Source organism: Gymnoscopelus microlampas (genome assembly GCF_963454915.1).
Source record: "Gymnoscopelus microlampas genome assembly, chromosome: 3".
Taxonomy (NCBI): Eukaryota; Metazoa; Chordata; class Actinopteri; order Myctophiformes; family Myctophidae; genus Gymnoscopelus; species Gymnoscopelus microlampas.
This window is the reverse complement of record NC_139940.1, coordinates 32,923,212-32,946,893: the sequence shown is the minus strand read 5'-3', so window position 1 is coordinate 32,946,893 and position 23,682 is coordinate 32,923,212. Positions and strand designations below refer to the sequence as shown.

The following is a 23,682-nucleotide window of genomic DNA, read 5'->3' as shown; positions in this document are numbered from 1 at the left end:
ACAGGACTAAACTAATTGAATCTTGTTAGGGGCAACTCTTTGATTTACCAAAATGCAGTTCCAGAGTGCTTCCTCTAGGGGGCATAACACCCAAACGACTCCATCTTTTGAATTATGCAGAGCACCTTATCAATTACATAATCAAACAAAGTCACCGACACCGTTCTCCGATTTCAACCCCATCTTCGACCCCTCAGCAGAATTGTGCATATTAATGAAATACAGAGAAAAAAAAGAGCACGTATACTATCACGATAAGATACCCTCTACTGATGTTGCATATGGTGACATCAAAGAACATACACCATCTGTGTAGACACACTCTCGCCCTCCCACACACATGCCACCACATACACACACACACACACACACATGCAACCCGACTCCACCCGACATCCACCATGTAAACACGCTGTCCAGCTAGCAAAAACATTGTCATGAGCCTGACACTATGTATTTCCAGCCAGTCATGCAGGCAACAGGAAGGGGAAACAGCGTATCCTGTGGAAGAATGGGCGGAGGGAGCAGCCGTCCCCTCTGTGTACCCAACTCTGCGTGTGTGTGTGTGTGTGTGTGTGTGTGTGTGTGTGTGTGTGTGTGTGTGTGTGTGTGTGTGTGTGTGTGTGTGTGTGTGTGTGTGTGTGTGTGTGTGTGTGTGTGTGTGTGTGTTCACACTGTGCCCCCCTCTCTCTATTTTACACCACTGTTGGCTCAGGGATTAGTGGTCCCTCGACGTCCCCAAAAGCTGATACAACTAACAGTAGCTAAAGGCGGTGGCCTATCCTGTCCCCTTTGTCCAGGGGTGACAGGGTACCGAGTTAGAATCGTCTCATTGGTTGCCCAAACAGAGACACGTACAGCACACCCCTGTGGTCCAATACATCCCTTTTTCATATTTCAACTCAACTTGTTACATCAGGATCAAAGCATTATTTACAACGAGGAAATGCCAGGAGAAGGGAACTTCTTAGCTACAAATCAAGGGCAGTGTGATAAACTGGGTTTAAGCTGTAAAATGTGTCTCTCTTCAGAGACGGCATTCTTCACAGTCAAATAATGAAGAGGTCTATTTTTCACCGTAGTGAAAATTCCTCAGCTGTTAACACTCTTAATATGTCACGGGCGTGCCGTTATCACAAGGTCCATCAATGGGGTGATGGCAGCTAGTCATGAACAATTATGCCTGTGGTGGGACTATGCGGTGTGAGTGACCGTTTGACCCCGGCCACTGTACTATTTCAAGCGCCGGCGGAGGTTTGTGAGGTTATAGCGGCGGCCAGCACGTGACGCAGGCTACTGAACGTTGTAGCTAGCTAGCGCCGCTGTTCCTAGTGCTGTAATTAACATATTAAGACCTGAGACCGATCCTACGAAATGTCTTCTAAATCCTAACAGTATTTTTGAAAAAACCTGTGTTGCTGTCAGTGGTTCTCAAACTTTTTCATGTCAAGGACCCCCAGAATTATATGTATTTGGTCGCGGACCCCCATCTCAAAATATGTTGTTCCAGGGACCCCCAGAAGCAAAGATTTGAGTTAAAAATGTTCGCTTTTAAAAATATATAATTCAAAGATCTTAAAAAAAATCATGAATTTTCAAAAATATCAGATCTAAAAGCTCATAGCGCGACACTCGGTGCCGCGCTATGAGCTTGTAGATCTGATATTTTTGAATAGCCAAAGAAATCTAAAATGACACAGAGAGATGTGTTCCCGGTCTTAATGGGTTAAAGACCTCAACAAGGAAGGAAAACATGGGAGGGAGGAGAAAGTATAAGGAAAGGAAGAAAGAAAACAACAACAACAAACAGGGACTCTTGTCACAAAGATATACTCAGATCAAGATCAGAAATGAAAAGTCAGTGAAATCCAAAAATAAACACCAAAAGCCCAGCCCCCACCACCACCACCGGCACAGGTGCCATCATACACACTTCCTGTACTGTATGCTAGCCGGTTGGCTCACTGTGGGCACACAGCGGCCTCATTTTCCCCTGCCAGGTCACGTGGCCCCCAGAGATGAAATGGAAGGTGGCAGAGCAGCACAGGGTGACGGAAAGGACAGACAGAGACACTGGAGGGAGTTGTTGATAGGTGTCATCCCAGGGTCAACAAACCGTGTTTGCAAACACTTTTTAAGATGTATTTATCACTTTATCAGGGCTGTTATGTATGTATTAAGCAGTGGTGGAAAGAGTACTAATTCTTTTACTCAACTAAAAAGTATCAATACCGCAATGTAGAAATACTCAAAATGTACTTGAGTAAAAGTACAAAAGTATTGGTATAAAAACGTACTTAAACCAAAAGTAAAAGTACTCATTATGCAGAATGTCCCCCATCTCAAAATGTTTTGTTCCAGGGACCCCCAGAAGCAAAGAATAGAGTTAAAAACGTTCGCTTTAAACAATATATATTCAAAGATTTGCACAAATTTTCAGGATCTTTCAAAAATAGCAGATCAACAAGCTCATAACACGGCACTCGGTGCCGCACTATGAGCTTGTATATCTGCTATTTTTGAATAGCCAAACTGTAAAGTAATGCTTTTTTTGCTCAAATAAAAAAATGACACAGATGCGGTCCAGGTCTTAATGGGTTAAGGCATTTGCGATATTCGTTTTAAAAAAAAATGTTTTTATATTATAGCTTATGCAGAAGGGGAAGAGAGAAGAGCCCAAAGGCATTCTGGGAAAAGCATTGAGGAAGTTGAAAAAGGACGTGAGCGAGGAGGGGTAAAGGCTGCAGGTGATGTGATGAGATACGACGGGACGGGAGTGGAGCGAGGGGGCAGCGCGTGCACGGTGGCAGGGTGACAGACACAACCGCAGTGTTGGGAGGAGACCATCGAGGGGTTAGCAGAGTGTCACATATACAGTTAACCCGTTTAGGCCTGAGGCCGATTCCACAAATGTCTTCTAAATCCTAACAGCTTTCTGAAACACTTCTGTTGCTCTAATATCAGTGGCTCTCAAACCTTTTCACATCAAGGACCCCCCAAAATGATATGTATTTGGCGCCCCATCTCAAAATATTTAGTCCCAGGGACCTCCAGAAGCAAAGATTTAAAATAATGTTAAAAGTGGTTCAAATCTAAAATGACAGATGCTTTCCCGGTCTTAATGGGTTAAATGAGAGTGTACAAATGGAACCAATAATACCTTTACCCGTTTGTGAGTCCAAATTTGGACTCATTTGATTTTACAGCGTAGGTGTGTTGGCAAAGCACTGAGGGCAGATCGGGGCTAACTGAGGGCGATAATATTGCAGAATAGAAAGTTGAGGTAATATAATATAATGCCAGGGTTCTGGGCTGTGGCCTATAGGGGGCAGAGCAGCACGAAAAACACATGGTGCAGTGTGGAACCCACGAGGAGGCTGCTGCAAAGCGATGACAGGAGCAGGGCGGCGATATGGGTCAGTTACGGGCCACACAGCTCAGAGACACACAGCGGCATCATGACCGAGCAGGACAGAGGGTGGAGGAAGTGGAGGAGAAATGTGATTCGATATGCAGCGTCGAACAACGAACTGAATAAACCAAAAGGGTAAACACACAGCAGGTCAGCATTGTAGGGCGACATTAACCCATTAAGACCTGGGACGCATCTGTGTCATTTTTAGATTTGAGCTAAAAAAGCATTATTTTACACTTTGGCTATTCAAAAATAGCAGATCTTGCCGCGCTACGAGCTTGTAGATCTGCTAAAATTCGTGCAAATCTTACATATATTATAATCTACCTATATTTTTTGAAGCAAACATTTGTAACTCAAATCTTTGCTTCTGGGGGATCCCTGGAACAAAATATTTTGAGATGGGGGTCGGCGGCCAAATACATATAATTTTGGGGATCCTTGAGATGAAAACGTTTGAGCACCACTGATATAGAAACATAAGTTAATAAATTGATAAAGAGACGGTGTCCCACCATGCAGTTCATAGCGAAGTGGTTGTGCTGGGTCTGCAGCTCCACGGCGTGCTGGTGGTTCCCTCCGATCTCCGTGTAGCTGGTCAGGAAAAGCCCCTTGTTGTGCATGATCCAGTCAAACATCTACAAAACACATCAGTGGGAGAATATACAAGCATTAAAATGGGAACGTATAGCAGCTACACACGGCCACCCAGAGAGAGAGAGAGAGAGAGAGAGAGAGAGAGAGAGAGAGAGAGAGAGAGAGAGAGAGAGAGAGAGAGAGAGAGAGAGAGAATGACAGGTTTAGGAAGACAGTTAATAGCCTACAGTACCCACAACACCGCAGAAAAAAAGCATCCCACACACAGTCAGCCAGATGTTCAGCCCCCAGGAGTGATGTTAGGTTCCAATGAAATTAGATATTGCATAAATCTATGCAGTAGCACAATGCAAAATTGAAACAAAACAAAAAAGACAAATGACTCTAGCTTCTGTTAAAGACAAACATTATCTGTGGATGCAATGATACAAACCTACAGTATGTGAAATAATGAGCTAACTGAGTACCACACCACTTTCAGATGAATGTATAGCAGTGATTATCTTCAGGGATTGAAGACTACAATACATTATCAAAGTTATGCAGATATTTCACTTCCAGATATAATACTCTGTAAAAAGAGTGTTAATTTAACTCTGAGAGTGTACAAATGTAACCTCTCGTTTTGATCCATTTGTACACTCTGGGAGTTACAAATGTGTGATGGCCACACCAGCTGACACACACATTTGGTAAAACATGGTGGACACTTGTCTTTTTTTGGTTTATTCATTTAGTTTATATTTATTTTCAGCAAACTACATACTACATGCATAAAGGACTACACACAACCGATTAAAGGACATACTGTTTATTGCAAGTTTGATGATAAAGTTACTGACTGGAGGGTACATCCATTAAGTTCTTTTGTTTGGGTCAAGTTGTTTTATCAGGAGTAATTTAATTGGTATTTAAGTTTATTTTGTTTTGTTGAGTTATCAGTTCTGAGGAGTGTTGAAGTTTAGATTGCTGGCCATGGAAAGGCCCAGCTGCTTCACAGGTGCTTATAAGGAGCTGATTAGTAATTGGACTGCACCATGTCCCTTGTGCATAAGGGGAGGGGCAGGGATTTATTATAAGTTTGAATGTATTACTACACGTATGAAAATGTATTGGCATTTCAGTTGTATGTAATTTATTTATTTAATATGAGTTAGTGTTGTAGTGGATTATGTTGTAGCTATTTGTAGTCTGTTTAAATGTTATTCTTTGTCTTCCCCTTTGTGTCAAGAGTGGTCTGATCATCCACTATATATGTTCCCCTCATGTCTCATTTGGTTAGTTCAGTCTTGATGTCAAGTTCAGTGTATTGTCTGCATTTGTTTGGGCCAGAATGAATGTCTTGTCTTATTTTTATGGGAAAAAGAAAAGATAAAAAAAGACATTTTAAAGAAACTACACACTTGTCCTGGTGTCTCTCTTGCCGACCAACTCTGGTCCCTTACAAATGGATAAATTAACACAATTATTTTACTGTGTAGAGATGAACGCTGCTAAAACGCTACCATCAACTATTGCTTCAGGGTTTTTTTTCTTGTTTTATTAGAAAAGATTTGATATTTCCTAGAACTTGATATGATGGTCAGGGCACTGAATTTATATACATTATATAGGTTTACCTTATAAGTTATCCAGTTGAATAGGATTAGCCCATGTGACTATAGAACTAGCAATTAACGTTTTCCGGCATGCGGCCATTGACTAGTGACAAATGACAAAGGAAATGAATTCCATGTGTGTCAAGGTAGGGTTTTGTTGTTTTTACTCATCCTCCAGGCTGCCATTAAAAGCCACATACAGCTTACTGGGAAAGTGGATGAAAACACAGCTGTCACTACACATGTTTAAAGCTGCTATACGTAAGATCCGTGCAGGTCTCCCACACAAGCGCCAACATTTCTACCGTTGAGAGGAGACAGACGTCCCACTTGTTCAGGGGAGATATTACACTTTGAGCTTCATGCAATATGTCTTGTCAATATCAACCCATAGCGGTCCTATAACCGTCCAAGGAATCTACATTTAGGAGACCACAGATTATGGATTAAAAGTTATGGATTGCAGCTTTAAACGGGAGCCTGTGAACACTTGGTGGTTGAAAATGCATATTTTAAAGTATGCTGAATACCCTGAAATGGTTCCTTCTCTCACACAGCAGTGAAAAGAAGAGAGAGCATGGCTGCTTGGTGTTTGTAATTAGCTTAAAGCCCTCATCAGTCATCTGTGTGCTCATGTCCCTGGGCAAGTCCTTTGCTAGTCCCTCTCTAATGAGTCTAATGACTAGGAACAACAATAAAAGGACATCGCTGTGTGTGTGTGTGACTGTGTGTGTGTGTGTGTGTGTGTGTGTGTGTGTGTGTGTGTGTGTGTGTGTGTGTGTGTGTGTGTGTGTGTGTGTGTGTGTGACTGTGTGTGACTGTGTGTGTGTGTGTGTGTGTGTGTGTGTGTGTGTGTGTGTGTGTGTGTGTGTGTGTGTGTGTGTGTGTGTATAATTAGAGATCTGACTGACTGTCAAACAGCAGGCCTCTCCATCTGCCTCTGGCTAGATAATGTTCCTACAACTATATTCACTAGCTCACATACAGTGAGAACACACACACACACACACACACACACACACACACACACACACACACACACACACACACACACACACACACACACACACACACACACACTCAACACGCACACAATCTAAACTTGCCTTATGCGATGCCTTATAAAATCTGACTTTGCCTTATCATGCAAGAGATGCAATCGGCGAATGCATGCAAACGCATACGAAGGAAAGCCAACACGCACAACAATCCAATGCTCGAGATTAATTTCAAAGCCTTAGGTTAAGTATGCATGCATGCAAGCATGTTGGAAAACGTGTGCAGTTGTAAAAATGCTGTACGTTTATCAACAAATGTAGTACGTTTTGCCAATTACTCATACAAATTTAAGTCAGACTTTAATTAACCCATTGATACCTCGAACGCATCTGTGTCACTTTAGATTTCATTGGCTATTCAAAAATAGCAGATATACAAGCTCATAGCGCGGCACCGAGTGCCGCGCTATGAGCTTGTAGATCAGCTATTTTTGAAAAATATTGAAAAAAATGTTTTAGATTTTTTTCAAAAAACTGTTAGGATTTAGATTTTTTTTAAGAATCGCCTCAGGTCTTAATGGGCTAATTAAGTACATATAGTGACAATGAGAGCAGCTAAAACCAGAGGAACATTTATGTCACCTTCTCGGCATCCTGTTCGAACAGCCTCAGCTGAAAGCACTGGTCCAGCTTCAGCTTCCTCATGTGCCACAGCTGCTGCAGATGCTGGCGCGTCCCGTGCAGCTTGTCCAACAGGCCCGTCACTTTGGCCACCAGGTTGTGGGCGTCCGCGTGCGCGGCGTGGAACCCGTGGTGGTGGTGGTCGTTGTTGGAGTCGCCGCTCGCTCCGACGCCGCGGTTGCCGTAGCCGCCCCCACCGTCCCCCCCTCCCCCGGCGGTCTGCGCCTGCAGCCGCTGCAGCAGCCGTCGCCCCTGGGCGTCCAGCTCCTCCACGGAGGCCTTGGTGGCGCGCTTCTTCAGCGCCGCGTGTTCCTCCATGAGCCGCCGCGCCCCTTCCAGGTCGCGCGGGAGGTCCCGCTGGGACAGGGTCTCCTGGAGCTCCTCCAGGCGGGACAGAGCCCGCGCCGCGTCCCCGGCGAAGGTTTCGAAGGAGAGACGCACCTGGAGAAGTGGAGTTTTTTTTATTTTAGAACATAGGCGCACATAGTGATATCCTCAGTGTTCGTTTAACTAAAAACTAAATCTGACCCAAATGGAAGGATTTTACTGTGTGCTTCATCATCTGTCTAAAAACAGAAACCCTCCAGAAAATGTAGAACAAGGTGAAAAGAAAAGACAAGTAAACGAAAGGAAAACTAGAAAAAGTGCTCCTCGGAGCACAGGTCTCCGCCAGGTCAGGTAGGTTATTGTGGCCTCCTGGTGGCGCTATAATAGGCCAATGTGAAAAGGGTGTCATTTCTTCTTAGGCCTTTCACGGCAATCAGACACTGCATTCATGATTTGAGGCATTTAGTTCCAAAAATGTGTTTGTTAAATTAGACCTGTAGGTGGCGCTATAACAGGTCAATGTGAAAAGGGGGGCATTTCTTCCTTGGCCTAGTGGGAATGTGCGTGCAAAATTTCACGGTAATCGCAAGCTGCTTTCAAGATTTGAGGCATTTTCTTCAAAACGGACATATCCTGCAAACTTTGGAAGCCAATGTTAGCCAATTAGGATGGAATATGAAATATCTGACACTGCCATCTTGATCACATGACTATAGAGATACTGTGTACCGATTTGTGGACAGAATCTGAAGGAGTAATAGCAAAAAAATAGTTTTTTCAAAAGTCAGCCTCCTGGTGGCACGCGAAAAGACAGATGTGAAAAAGGCAGGGCAGATGTTCAGCTCTGGCATCCAGGGAGTGTGTGTGCACAGTTTCGCAGCGACCGTGCCAACGGTGCCGGAGATTAGCTGCTCACAGACAGACGGGCACACGGACAGACGGACAGGGTGCAAAACATATTCTCGGCCATGCCTTTCGGCCTGGTGGAGACAAAGAAAAATACATTAAATAAAAAAGGAGAGGCCCACCTCAATCCATTCATCATGGTTGTACTCCAGGCTGCCCTCAAAGTCAGCCGTCAGCTGTGAGGGGTCCACTACCTTGGACAGACCCTCTAGAGAAACCATCACCGTCTGGAGGGGGGGAGACGGAGACGACAAACAGACAAAGAGGGAAAGAAGGAAAGAGGGATGCAGAGAACAAGCACAAGAGAATCATTATCATCAATCGTCATCAGCTTCATCATCATTGTCAGCACCGTCATCATGTTACAAACCAATCAAATCTCTAGTTGTCAAAATATAGTATAATATATAATAATATCTCCCACGGCCTCCATCCTTAAACCTAGATTACGGAGGGAATGTGCAAAGCCATCGGTTGCCCGTGTCCACTGTTTAGATGGGTGGGGTGGAAGAAAAAAAACATTCCAGACATTTGTGTTATCATTAATAAGACAGAATACACATGGATTTAAGCCCCCCAGGAACCAGGAGCAGAAATCGCTGAGGTTCCACATTAGCACAGCAGCACACACAAACAATACACCTCAAGAGGTGACTCAATTAACCTTCACTTCGATAAATTAAAATGTAAATAGAACCGGCAGATGCGATTAAACATAGATTCCCAATTATTTCTTAACAGGCATATTAGACAATGGAATTAAAACACGTTTTTTTTATATATATGAACCAGACAATCCATTTCCTGAACTTATTGGATTACAAATTAATATTGAATTGATCCTAGTGAGATGAAAAATTATTACTAACCATGTCCCTGTGTCCTGCTTTCTACAAGAGCTGGCCAACAACTTTAACCCTTTGAACCAGGTTGTCTAAGAGCAATACACATGGAGAGGCTTGGCAAGTACTTGCGGGAAGAGAGTGGACACCTACATACATTATCCCATTCAATACGGCAACGCATACCGTGTCATTTTAGATTTCTTTGGCTATTCAAAAATAGCAGATATACAAGCTCATAGCGCGCCACCGAGAGCTTGTAGATCTGCAATTTTTGAGGGAAGAAATCGTGAAAATGTGTGCAAATCTTTGAATATATATACACTTTTAACTCAAATATTTGCTTCTGGGGGTCCCTGGAACAAAATATTTTGAGATGGGGGTCTGTGGAAAAATACATATCATTTTGGGGGTCGCCCTTGACATGAAAGAGTTTGAGAACCACTGATATTATAGCAACATACGTTGTTTGTGTGTTTTTTTTGCTTTTTAAAATGTGAAGAAAAAAAAAAGTTATATTCACAGATTTGCCCAAAGTTTCAAGATTAAAAATAAATAAATAGCAGATCTACAAGCTCGTAGCGCGGCACATGGTGCTGAGCTTGTATATCTGCTATTTTTGAATAGCCAAAGTATAGAATAATGGTTACAGTGGTTACACAGATGCGTTCCCGGGTTTTAATGGCTTAGTATTACTCACACCTGGGAGCTGCCCAGTCAACCCACAGTTTTGCGTTGGTTGCAACTGAGCAGCAGCTCCATTGGAGAAGTTGGCACATTTCAATGGTGGATGCTGAGGGAGGGGAAAGCAGTTATCTCCCTCTACCAGTTCTTTCCCACACAGCCTAGGGACTCAAACAGAGGACCCCTCTGATCCCCATCACTGCACACTCACGTACAAAATGATTGGTCATCACAAGGATCCAAGCGGCCAGTCTTAACCCATTAAGACCTGAAGCCGATTCTACAAATGTCTTCTAAATCCCAACAGTTTTCTGAAAAACGCATGTTGCTATAGCAGTGGTTCTCAAACTTTCTCATGTCAAGGACCCCCAAAATGATATGTATTTGGCCGCCGACCCCCATCTCAAAACATTTTGTTCCAGGGACCCCCAGAAGCAAAGATTTCAGTTAAAAAGTTTGCTTTAAAAGAATATCTATTCAAAGATTTGCACACATTTTCACGATTTTTCAAAAATAGCAGATCTACAAGCTCGTAGCGCGGCACTCGGTGCCGCGCTACGAGCTTGTATATCTGCTATTTTTGAATAGCCAAAGTGTAAAATAATGCCTTTTAGCTCAAATCAAAAAATGACACAGATGCGTTCCAGATCTTAAAGAGTTAATCCAACTCTCTCCTGAAAAGAAACACTCTGTGGTGTCCTATATATAAATCCTGTTTCCATAGTAACCGGGTCAGTACTAAATATACCAGCACCACATGCTCACACGGGACAGAACACTTCCACTGTCATCGAGTGGCAGTCCAATTAAAGCCACTAAATTAGGCCTTAACGGCTCATATGAACTAACTTCAATTTAAAAGACAAATATGTAGCATCACTCATATTTAAGAATTCACGGAATCTCTGTCTTTCCCTCTGTCTATGTCTTTCGCATTATCTTAAGATCTGCTCATCAAGGGCTTGCAGTGTCGAGTGTGAACTTGGTCCCATGAGCACTTCACGACACTGTGGTTCTCCAGTCTCCACACTACTGCAAACAGCCATACCGTGGTTCTCATAAGTGTTGACACTGCAAAAATAGCAGATCTACAAGCCCACAGTGTGTCACAGCGCAGAGCGTTGTGAGCTTGTAGGTTGATGAGTAATTTTTTCATGCATTTCTGCCTTTATTTGATCAATAAACCGGGAACTCGTTGTCAGGCATCAGAGTCTATGTGTGGTACGCACCTAACCATTTATCAGGTCGCCCAGATCGGCTATTTTCGGGGAGATTTGGTGTAGAGGGAAATACTAGAGGATCTACTACAGTATAGAGCCCTGGGGGAACCCCTGTCAACTAATTATAAAGGTTTAAGTGGTTAACAGCAATGCCTAGAAGAGGCATTGCACTAGTGCTAACAATGAACAAAAGAGTCACTCCTATGTTATGTCAGTCCCTCATGCCATATACAGTTAAACTGTCCGCTTATTTTGGAAACACATTTTTTACACTAAACTACTGGTCTCGCAAATGAGTGTTCTAGCTAAGACTGGAACACTGAGAGACAAGCTGATGGATTACTCTATGTGTGACAACCACATCAAACCAAGTTAAAAATAAAGTCAAGTAGTAGAATTTAGCATTTAACACATGCTGTTATCTAGTGCCAATGAATCCCACAATGGCGTGCTGCCTGTTCACAACTACGGGCCAAGCACAACAAGTTCAATGCTGCAGATGAGAAAAGAGAGTGTTATTGTTTATGAGAAGTACAATAATAGAGCGCTGACACCCACCTCAAATTCAAACTTGGAGCTGCCGAAGTTGGTCCTCTGTTTCTGCCAGAAGTTGTCCGGTTTGATGATGAGAGCGACGTGGATACAAGAGGGAAACGACTCCTGGAGGATCTTCAGCAGCGGTTTGATGCTGTCCCACTTAGAACCACGCATGTCCACGATGACTGTGAAGCCATGTCTGGCCACCTCCTCACTGAAACACACACATAAACAAAGGGATCAGCCAACAATAAAAGCTAAGCACATAATCTAGCTTTAGCTAATGGACACATGAAATGATATACGGACAGATGGAAAATGGTGTGGAATGAAAACATTGAATGGAATGTAAACAAATGGAAGATTTGATATGAACAAAGGTATAACATTAGTTAGGCATAAACACATGGAAATATGAAATGATAAATCTCACTGACAGTGAGGTTAAAAAGAAAACCTTCAGTGTTTCAACAACAAGCCTGATGCAAAAGAGATCCCTTCAAGCTACTGAATGATGAATACATCTCTGCTTGTGTAGCATAATCAGAGAAACAGGGAAACACTATTAGCCTTTGGAAAAGAAAAAGTCAAGTGAAGAGAAGCAGAGAGAACGACTCTCAAATGAAAATACGCCATAGCATACAAATCCCCTCGGCAGAGCACCTGGGGCGGAATAAAAGAAGAGTTAAACATTTAAGCACTGAAATGTCCTCCATTGCTTACCAGGAGTCGTGGCGCTGTTTAAGTCCATAAAAGGTTATTTCTCAGTGTTAAAGGCTTTAATCTCAGTGTCTAGCTAGCAGACAGAAACAGGCACGGGCCCTCCTGCACTAACTCACTCTGACCTCACTCTCTGGAAACACACTGGCAGCCAAATGGCTAGAGAGAGAGAGAGAGAGAGAGAGAGAGAGAGAGAGAGAGAGAGAGAGAGAGAGAGAGAGAGAGATTCGAACAGCAGAGAGATTCAAAAAGAAAAAGAGGGAGGGGGTGGGTGGCAGAAAGAGTGAGCAAGAGAAAGAGAGCAGAGAAAGAAAGAGAATGAGAGAAAATTTGTGGAAAAGGGAGGAAATAGAAGAATGGAAGATTCTTTCCTTCTCAGCTCAAAAAACATTCAGACACCTTAAGACGTTCTTTATCCTTCCTGAAGATTCAAAGGCATTTAACCTCACCTCTATGTCTCAACACATCAAACAATTTGAGGTCTTCCACAACCACAACTCACCAGACTGTGTACTCACTACAAGTGACAATTTAACTACGTAAGCAAGACCAACAGAGGTACCTTACAAACAAACAAAAAACCTTCATGTAGTGATGTACAAGAGACAACAAAACAGCCTCCAACAAACTGCAAACAAACTAGCCAGCATGACCCACAACAGGTCTGTCTGAAGCTAACTGTTAAATGAGTGGCTTGGGTGGCCTAGGAAATTGAACTTCACAAACTGAAACAAAACGCACGCAAGAGTAAAGCACAACAAAACGCAACACGAAAAGCTAGTAACTGTTTGCTAACTGTCAACCTCTAGCCTGGAGGTTAGAGGAGTGAAAGAGTGAAAAGCCTGAAGCTTAACATTATACAGAGGACAGGTAATACTTTACTTATTAGCCACTTAAGCACAACGATATACTTCATCACACAACGAATAACGAAACATCTTTTGAAAAGATTTTCAAAATGTTCATCTATAGTGACAATCATGCCAAAATAGGGAAGCCAGGATGAGAGTGGTTAACACTATGTCACATAAATAACTGACCCACTCTCTCTCTAACAGCATGCCATCACAAGTGGTCAGACAGAGAGAGAACCTAACCAGTGGTGTAAAGTAACTAAGTACATTTACTTAACACTATACCTAGGCTATTTTCAAACATTTTAGTACTTTTACTTTTGGTACTTTAAGTACATATTGATACCGATACTTTTGTACTTTTACTCAAGTACATTTTGAATTCCGGACTTTCACTTGTAACAGAGTACTTCTACATTGCAGTATTGATACTTTTACTTAAGTAAAACATTTGAGTACTTTTTCCACCACTGAAGCTAAGTAACCTGCACACATAGGGTGATGGCTTGTCCAAAAAGTGTGGGATGGATGGAAACGTGTGCAGACAGTGTGAGAAAGAGAGAGGTTGAACCTTCACAGAGAATGCTAAATTAAACCATCATGGCGCTATAGCGCATAGCGCGTGCGTGCGTGCGTGCGTGCGTGCGTGCGTGCGTGCGTGTTTATGTAACTATTTCTAATAGCCAAGTGCCAGTCTCTTGAAAGTTAGTAGCAGGTACTGTAGTTCTACGTTCTTAGTCCTTTGTTGTGCAGCTGTTTCATAGTTATTTTTACATTTGTAAACCTTTTTCAAATGCATCTTTTGTTTTGAAACCATTTTCGTGTATGTGATGCTGTCTGTGTATGTATGTGTGTGTGTGTGTGTGTGTGTGTGTGTGTGTGTGTGTGTGTGCGTGCGTGCGTGCGTGCGTGCGTGCGTGTGTGCGTGCGCGTGTGTTCAAGTGCACTACCTTACCTGGGGACTGTAGCGAGGTAAGCTATGAGTCTACGTAAGTCCTCGGGTCGTATTCTGTCATGGTTGCTCCGTGCCGGAAAGGTGAGAACTGGACCTCCCCGTCTGTCTCTACCACCTGGAACCAAATGCCACCATGAGAAGAAACATTCTTAACCAAATCTCACAGTTTCACATTTTACATGCTTTCAGACTGTTGGGTTGTTTTGCTTGGGACAAATGAAGGGACACTGCCGATTGCCAGAGTTTGTGGAACTTTTTTGATGTTCAAAATTGAGACCGAAGCAGCACAGGATCCTAGCAACATAGTTATGTTGACAGTAGACAAGCCTTTTTTCCATTTCTTTGTGTTTGTTGACCCAATTCATATTCCCAATTCCCCCATGTGTACAGATATCACTGCAAACCCCTACTGTTTGGTCTGGGAAGTGTCTCCTCCGATACACATGGAATCACCAGGGCCGCTTCTTTTCACCAGACAGTGAGGAGCTTCACTGGGACAAAGTCATGTGTGCAGAGGAACACACACATCCCTCCCAGTCATGTTCCCCTGCTGAACAAGTGCCCCAGCCAACCTGTAGGAGTTGCTATTGCATCAATAGGACGCCCTGCCATTCCGGGGGAATGGAACCGCAGCCTCCACGGTGGTGGGCAGGTACTTTACCCTTGCGCCATCCATACAGTTATGCTAAAGAAATTATTCTATCCATTAACATTTTTCCACTGTCACTTCACAGGGTGGGATGGAAGGTGTCTTATTATACCTGAAAGAAAGGCGACTTTCTCTTTGAGGATGGGAAGAACATCAATGGCCTTCATGTCTTCATTGCGATGAAACCCTGAAACAGAGACACACAGAGAGGTTAGATTGTAAGTCATGACAATCCTGAGTCACAGATGATGTACAGACCGAAACAACAGAGACAACACAATGACCATTATTAGGTAACTAGAGAACATGAAATGTAGAGCCAAAGATCTCAAATATGAAGCCTATCCTCCACTGTCACTGCTTCCAATTTTATTATTGGGAAATGCTGAAAGTTGAAATACTGCTATGCAAGCTCTCAAACTTTTGTTGTAGGCCTTCAATATCATTCAATATCAGTGCCTGAAGTACAGACATTATAGAATGCACTGTAAGTGAGCTAAGACTAAGTCAGCAAAACCTCCAGGAGCCATTTCCAACATTTCTATAAATGATGCACTTTCCTCAAATCCTGTTATTATAGCTTCATGTAGATGTAGCTATTTGTTTATCTTTAACTCACCTTGCTAACATCTGCTTTGTATCTATGTACTTGTGTCAGCCAGTGATTGGAAATTGTTATTTAATTGTTCTATTTAACGTTCTAGCAAGGGTTTTTGAATATGGAGTCCATAGAGGCTATAGTGGAACGTAGCACATACAAGCTGTGCATGAAAGGACTGAACAACTAATACAAAAAATAAGAAATTCATAGATCAAATGCTCTGCTATAGTTCAAATGAACCAAAGCTAAACCTTTCTCTACTGAAGCCTGGCTTGTTTCCACAACAAAGCTTTCTCTGAAAAGGGAACCATACTTTCGCCATAATGAAAGTGCCAGCAAACCAGGTAGCTTGATGAAGCAGTAACATATTTAGGCACTGAGCTGATTATCATCAGAGTCATCAGCCATTGTAAATCATACAGACCCAGTGTACAACTTCTCATCTCAAGAGATTTGGAGCCAACAGTCACAACTACCTACTTAAGATAGGTTGAAATGAACAGTTGAAAACAGACACAACCCTGTAGGCCGGCTGTAGCTGAGTGGGTAGAAAGGCTGTCTGTGAGGGAATCAGAAGGTCGCTGGTTTGACCCTGTCTACATGTTGAAGTGTACCTGAGCAAGACACAGGGGTGTCACGGCCATTCACTGTGCGTACGACACGACACCCTCATTTCATACCCCCCACTTTTTGCAAAAATGTAATTCATTTTATTATTTTGATAATAAATCGGTAAAATCAGGCAAAAAATAGAATTAAATAACATAACCCTAACCTAACCCTAACCCTAAAACCGAAATAAAGTAACCAAAAACCGGAAAAAATCTAACAAAATCCGCCCCAAAAAAAACAAAAAAACAAACATGTTCATGCACGTGCACTGCGCGTGCGTGCATGCATCCACCGAAAGTCCACCCCCCCCACGTTCTGAGAGCTCGTGACGTCGCTGGCAAGACACTTACATGGATGCAGAAAAGTAATTTCCCCCTCCCCGGGGACCAGTAAATACTCACTTTCTGTTTCTAATAAAACCAGATTACTTATCAATTGAATCTTTCCTGTCAGTTGTCATTATAACACAGAAGAAGAAAAAGCAACTTTTCCCCAAAATGCCTTAGATTCTATACATAGCATGGTCTGCAGTGCCTTCCAAAATGAGGAATTAACAATACTGAAACAGATCATTTATTCAACCCTTAATCAAAATTACACCAATTCCATCCAACTAAATATAACTGCAATAGTAGCTAAATCAATTACGTTAAGGAAGTCATTGGGCTACCTTGCATTAAAGTTTGAATCCAGCACATGAACTGTCTATAAACCATTACATCAACCCTAAAAGCATCAATCAATATTAATATTATTGTTTATCATACAATAGCCGTGTAGTGTACTGCATTGAGTTCTCAAAGTGGGGTCCGGGGACCCCCAGGGGTACTTGAGGGGGTTCCAGGGGGTACCCAGCTAAATGATGGACAGGAACCAAATGGACCCTTATGGGTCTGTAACTCTGAGAGTGTACAAATGGAACCAAATGGACCCTAACGGGTCCATTTGGTTCCATTTGTACACTCTCAGAGTTAGATTAACATTGATTTTACAATATGAATTGGGGTCCCAGAGATAGAAATGCCATTAAATGGGGGTCCGTAGCCCTAATGCATGTCAAACTGGGGGTCCTTGAAATTAAAATGGTTGAGAATCACTGCTATAGAGCCGTAAAAATCTTCTCTTATGGGGGGTCCCTGGCATATCTATTCAAATGGGGGTCCGCGGGCTAATAAGTGTCAATTTGGGGGTCCTTGACATGAAAAAGTTTGAGAACCACTGGTGTACTGCATTGAGTTCTCAAAGTGAAGTCCAGGGACCCTCAGGGTTCTAAATGGAGAGGGGGGGCGTGAGAAGAACCACTGGTGTACATGTGATTCAAGGTTATCTGTCATTGTCTTGTCTGGTCTGCTGGTGTTAACGCCTTTCCCCCGCCTCCTCACCAGATGGTACATAGTTAATACCGAGAAACAAGATGGAACAACAGGCACACAAGTGAAACACACACGGCCATAATTTTCAGGGTCTCATCATACAGCAGCATCACAGCAGCAGTCACACAACAAACCAGGACAAGACCAACACAATCCTGAGAGAGCTGGGCATCACACAGGATACTGTGTGTTGATTTGTGCAGGAAATCATAAAAATGGACACTGATAGTGTTGTTCAATGTTGTTGAATGACTTGCTCTTTTTATATTGCTGAATATTATGAAACAAGAGTCAATGAAGGAAAAAAACTGAAACAATGAAAGACAAAAATGGTATAGTTAGTGGACATTAGCCAATAGCCATGATGGCAGATCATTATACAATACAACAGCAGAAAAGTAAGTGAAAATTGAGCGATAGGGAGAGCTAAAAGAGAGAGAGCGGTAGAGAGAGAACTGTAAGGGAGGGAAAGAAGGATGGTGCTCTCTCTCTGCAGATGCAGTTAGAGGGTGATGTCATTGGATACCCCTTATTTGCATCTGGCAGCGACACTAGGGCAATCTCTCTCTCTCTCTCTCTCTCTCTCTCTCTCTCTCTCTCTCTCTCTGTCTCTCTCTCTCAACACACACAGTTAAAAATGGTCTCAAATGCATGTACAAATGTACAATTATGCACACAGAATTACAAGTACAACCACAGAAGTAACAAACATAATATTGAGTGAAAGGAAGAGAAGAGAAGAGAAGAGAAGAGAAGAGAAGAGAAGAGAAGAGAAGAGAAGAGAAGAGAAGAGAAGAGAAGAGAAGAGAAGAGAAGAGAAGATGACTGCGAAACAGGGGGGTTGTTTTGGTAAACAACATTTTTGGTATGTAAGCAGCTCTCATTTATGAAAGCACTCCCTAAATGTAGAGCTATAAAGTACCACCCAAAAATAAATACAATTAAATGAGAGCAGGCTATGAGAAAAGAGATTCATCAACTTGGGACCATAGATTTATTTATAAACCGGGTCAGAAAGATAGAAAAGTGAAGAAAGGATGCAGAAATCTTTACTTCAACCTGTCATATCAGTTAGCAACTATGAATGGAAATTAGTTAATTAGCAAGCAGCTTGAGCACTGAGTGCTGGATTACACACACACGCAGGCACGAACGCACGCACGCACGCACGCACGTACGCACGCACGCACACACACACACACGAGACAGAACCCAAGAAGCAGAAATGGTTATGAAGCCATGATGAAGCGCATAATCCTTAATTCGTCGCAAACTTACTTCTGATATGAGAAAAACCCTTCTGATATAGGCTAAATAAAAAAAAAGAAAACAGAGCAAATCTGCACTCAAACATGATTATTTTCTCTGCACTGACCAGCACAAAATTGGAATGTTTTGTCAAGTTATTTATAAGACAGCAACATTACAGTATATGACCAGAGTCTGCAATATGTTTTTCCTTTGAAAGCAAGGTTACATATTATCTTTCAAAGAGATCAAAAGGGTCATATGATGGGAAATAAGAGGGGGATGGAGTAAATACAGTGATGCAGAGAGAGAAAGAGAGAGAGAGAGCAAGAGAGAGAGAGAGAGAGAGAGAATCCATTGGACACGTAAGGGTCCATTTGGTTACATTTGTGCACTCTGTGAGTTAAATTAACCCATTTAGACCTGAGGCCGATTCTACAAAATGTCTTCTAAATCCTAACAGTTTTCTGAAACACTTATGTTGCTATAATATCAGTGGTTCTCAAACTTTTTCATGTCAAGGACCCCAAAATGATACGTATTTGGCCGCTGACCCACATCTCAAATATTTTGTTCCAGGACCCCCAGAAGCAAAGATTTGAGTCCAAAGAGTACAGTGTAATAACGACATAGTAACAGAGACAGACAAAGAGAGACACAAACACAGAGGACACCGTGAGACCCACGATGACAATGTATAGCACCTTGCTGTGCTGCTATATAATATAGATTTCAGCCCCATCAGGTCTGAGGAACTCAGCGGTGCAGCAGCGGTCAAGCCTGGACGACCATCACAGCATATTAGCTCATTATAGGAAATGGCCTGACTGGACACAGCCTGACTCAAGGATAATGTCACCGCCAGGCAGCCCAGGCTGAGAGGAGACAGGAATGAGGTAGCAATAATGGCTTCATACTCTCTCTCTCTCTCTCTCTCTCTCTCTCTCTCTCTGGACCCGAATCTCTTGCTAATATAAACGTATCCTCTCATATTGTCTCTGTCCGTGTCTCTGATGCTATCTTTTTGCTCCCTTACTTCTGTCTCATCACGTTTATCTCTCTCTCTCTCTCTCTCCCTTACACGCACGCACGCACGCACGCACGCACGCACGCACGCACGCACGCACACACGCACGCGTTATATTTCTCCCAAGCCTTCGCCCTCTAAAGGACTCTATGAGTACAGTATTATTCCATGCTGTGTATATAATCAGTACCCACATAGTCATTCTTCTCTCTCTCTCACACACACACACACACACACACACACACACACACACACACACACACACACACACACACAGGCAATAATAGGACAGATGTTTATCCACCACTACATTGTGGTAGACAAAAGCAAACAATACAGCAGAGGATGGAACCTGTCCTGTTCGCTGTGAAGCTCCATTCACAGCACGGTATCTAAACGTGTGTGTGTGTGTGTGTGTGTGTGTGTGTGTGTGTGTGTGTGTGTGTGTGTGTGTGTGTGTGTGTGTGTGTGTGTGTGTGTGTCACATTCCGCCACATTCCTCTGTCTGTAAAGCTGCAGTTCATGTCAGAGTCTGGCCCTGGCCTGGCACATGGCCAACACTGACCTCTCTCCCCAGTCTGTCTACAACCACAGCTCTCTTGGTTCAAGGGCTGGGTCCATATGCACTGCAGTAGTGTTTTTTTTTTTACACTGTAGAAATACACTGTTACAAGTAGAAGGCCTATATGCAACATTCTACTTAAAATTACAAAAGTATTGCCATAAAATTATACTTAGAGAACCAAAGTAAAAGTGCGCAACTTATTTCTAAATTTGTCAGACCTTTTCGAAAATAGCAGAGCTGTGATGATCAAAATGAACACTCAGGATTTTGCTGAGCCAGTACAGCTTCTAGAATGTGTCTCAAGTCCCATGTTAAATATTTGTGATCACATGCACGAAGATACCAAAACAGAAATAGCCACCACAGATCCCACAGCATTAAGCCTTGCTACTATTCAACGCAGCAGTATAAAACAATGACAACTCATCACTTCAGGGTTCAGTCATAACGCCAGGGTATATAAATAACATTTTCTACAACTACAGTGCCCTAGCTACTTTTAGCCTAGCTTATATGCTGTAACAGCCCATAGAACGTACTAGAAATGAAAGGATTGCCCTACACACCGTAATTGCTGAAACACAATTCTTGCCACACACACACACACACACACACACACACACACACACACACACACACACACACACACACACACACACACACACACACACACACACACACACACACAGACACACGCACCCCCCCCCCCCACACACACACACACACACACACACGCACACGCACACACACGCCAATCATTTTCTCCCACTACGCACAGCCGCTCGTTTACAAGTCTCCCGAGCATGAAATAAAGCTTGTCAATCATGGCCTGGTGGCTCATAGCACACCCACAATGAGAGCAATCCATTGTACATGCTTTCTGCTCATATAATGCCCTGTAAAATGACACGCACTCACTGCAAATCAGCAATGCATATTGACCAAGAAGTAAGGATTTTCATTTGCAATTCACAGCAGCAGAATGGAAGGGCACACATCATGCCTGACACATGATCAGCACTCTGCCGGCGTTCTTTCAGCGCCTGACGTGACGCCGCTGTCCTTTCAACGGTCTCTACGGAAGGACAATATGATCACTGCGAGGTGACAACATCAACCGCACACGCATGACAGCAGGCAGTATGTCACACGGACACTGGCAGTTCAGCAATGGCACATGCCGCTGTTATATCCCACATGCACACACACACACACACACACACACACACACAAGCCGACACATTTCTCACTGGCACGCATACATGCAAAGTCAAACATGAATGCACACACACACACACACACACACACACACACACACACACACACACACACACATGCGCGCGCACACGCACACACACACACACGCACACGCACACGCACACGCACACACACACACACACACACACACACAAACACGCATACTCAATCATGGAGATGTCTTGTTCACATATCCATCAACAGGACAATGATAGTGTGTTATGTATGAGTATTGCAGCGATGGTGCTGGGTAGGGAAGGCATATGCTGCATGATAAATGATGATGACTCACAACACTCGTGACGATATGTATGTGAATGTGAACTACGCGGGTAGCTTATGGTGTAGGTAATGGTACAGCCATTTGTCATGGACACTGTCAGAGATCATTTGCATTGCCACCACATACACTGGCGATTTGCAACGTCCTAAAAAGAGCTCTCCAAGGACTCTCTCTTTCCTTACAAGGCTATTTGTATTAACCACTTAAACCATATATACTTCATTGTACATCAAATAATAGCTGATCGACAAGCTCAACACAACGCATTGCAACGCTGCTATTTTCTATCTGCTATTTTCTGCCAAACGTTCTTGAATTTTAGCTGAATGTCCGCCTATTATGATGACATGCCCAGAATAGGGAGGCTAGGGTTCATGTGGTTAAATAAAACATGCAATAATGCAACTGTGCATTCCTCAGATATGGCAGAACGCCACAGGGAGAATTCAAATAGGAAATGTGTTATTGTCCCCTCTTATCTGTAATTGATTTTTCTTTCTTGCCTCTTTCCCTTGGTCTGAATCTTTTCTCACTTACTATTATGATATTTACCATAGCATTATATTTGATTTGACATATTGTCCTTCTATACCTCTAAAAGGCTTGGCTGAAAAAACACCATGACAATCTAACACATGCCGCTAGAACAGGGAGTTATGGTTTGGGTTTCACCTCAGTGTGAACTTCATGTTTTTGTTTTAGGGGGGAGGAGAGGCTATTGTTGTTGTCTTCACCAGGCCGGGACCTTTGGCCGTACGGCAACTGAAAAACTTTTTTTTTTCAATGGAAGTGGATGAAAAGAGAGAGGATTTTTGTCCAACCAAGCAACAGCATCCAATGGGCGTGAAGAGGGGCAGTGCCATGGGCGGAACTTGACGAAGGGTCAATTGCCCCCTGCCTTCCAAATATATACTGAATGAGTGCCATCATGCATCTATCTTGCATGTACAGTAGAGTATACAGTAACTGGCACTAGAATAGTAATAGCTGTTTAAATTCTGTAGCAGAAAAGGGCTGAATGTTACTGGAGGTTGATAGATCACCCCTTTTACTTTCTGAAAGCTGGAAAAGCTAAAGTTGAACAAACTTGTTCAACTTGTACAGTACCTTTTGAGGTAGAGTAGAGGAACTACTGCGGTAGCACAAATAAATAAACAAATAAATAGATAAAAAATGGGACATCTTCTCTACGTGTAAATCTGTACCGTAATCTGCATTGCAGTGACATTGGATAAATGCTGTGTAGCCTAATGGGGGCTGCTGGGATGGAATGTCACAGACTCTGGAAACGTTTTCAAGCCAAAGTGCCAAATCCGAATAGTGTCTCGTGTGAATGATATGAAAGAAATGATGCCAAAAACCCCACATGAGGTTTGTGCCCAAAATCCAGACGTTACATCCTGGTCTGACGGGAAAGAAGTACATCAGGACATGGCACATAATGTATGCCATTCCCCTGCCAGTTGACCTCCTAACAGAGCAGTCACGTGCCAGTCTGTATGGAGTATTTCAGAGCAGTGCTTCATGCCAGTCTCTTGTCTCCACATGTCCTTCAGACCACAAGCTGAAAACAAAGCAGCTTTTATCAAAGATCTAACAATGGAGACTCACGGCATGTATCAACACTTGAAGTCGTTAATCTTGCCTGCTGTTGGCTGGCGTCACCAGTAACACAAGAGGCAGATGGACAGTGTGCTTAAAAAAATAAATAAAGTTGGATTCAAATTGTGGTC

At 42.9% G+C, this 23,682-nt stretch overlaps 1 protein-coding gene across 3 annotated transcripts in view; it reads right to left on the bottom strand.

Moving 5' to 3' along the window:
- triob (trio Rho guanine nucleotide exchange factor b) overlaps window positions 1-23,682 on the bottom strand; it is a 154,961-nt gene that overhangs the window by 89,286 nt on the left and 41,993 nt on the right. For all 3 annotated transcript variants that reach the window (XM_084053314.1, XM_084053316.1, XM_084053315.1), the window contains 6 exons: window positions 15,096-15,170; window positions 14,335-14,449; window positions 11,827-12,019; window positions 8,645-8,749; window positions 7,251-7,730; window positions 3,931-4,053 (listed from right to left, as the gene is read on the bottom strand). In XM_084053314.1, coding sequence (XP_083909440.1) covers window positions 3,931-4,053; window positions 7,251-7,730; window positions 8,645-8,749; window positions 11,827-12,019; window positions 14,335-14,449; window positions 15,096-15,170 — 1,091 coding nt within the window. The remainder of the gene's footprint in view (window positions 1-3,930; window positions 4,054-7,250; window positions 7,731-8,644; window positions 8,750-11,826; window positions 12,020-14,334; window positions 14,450-15,095; window positions 15,171-23,682) is intronic.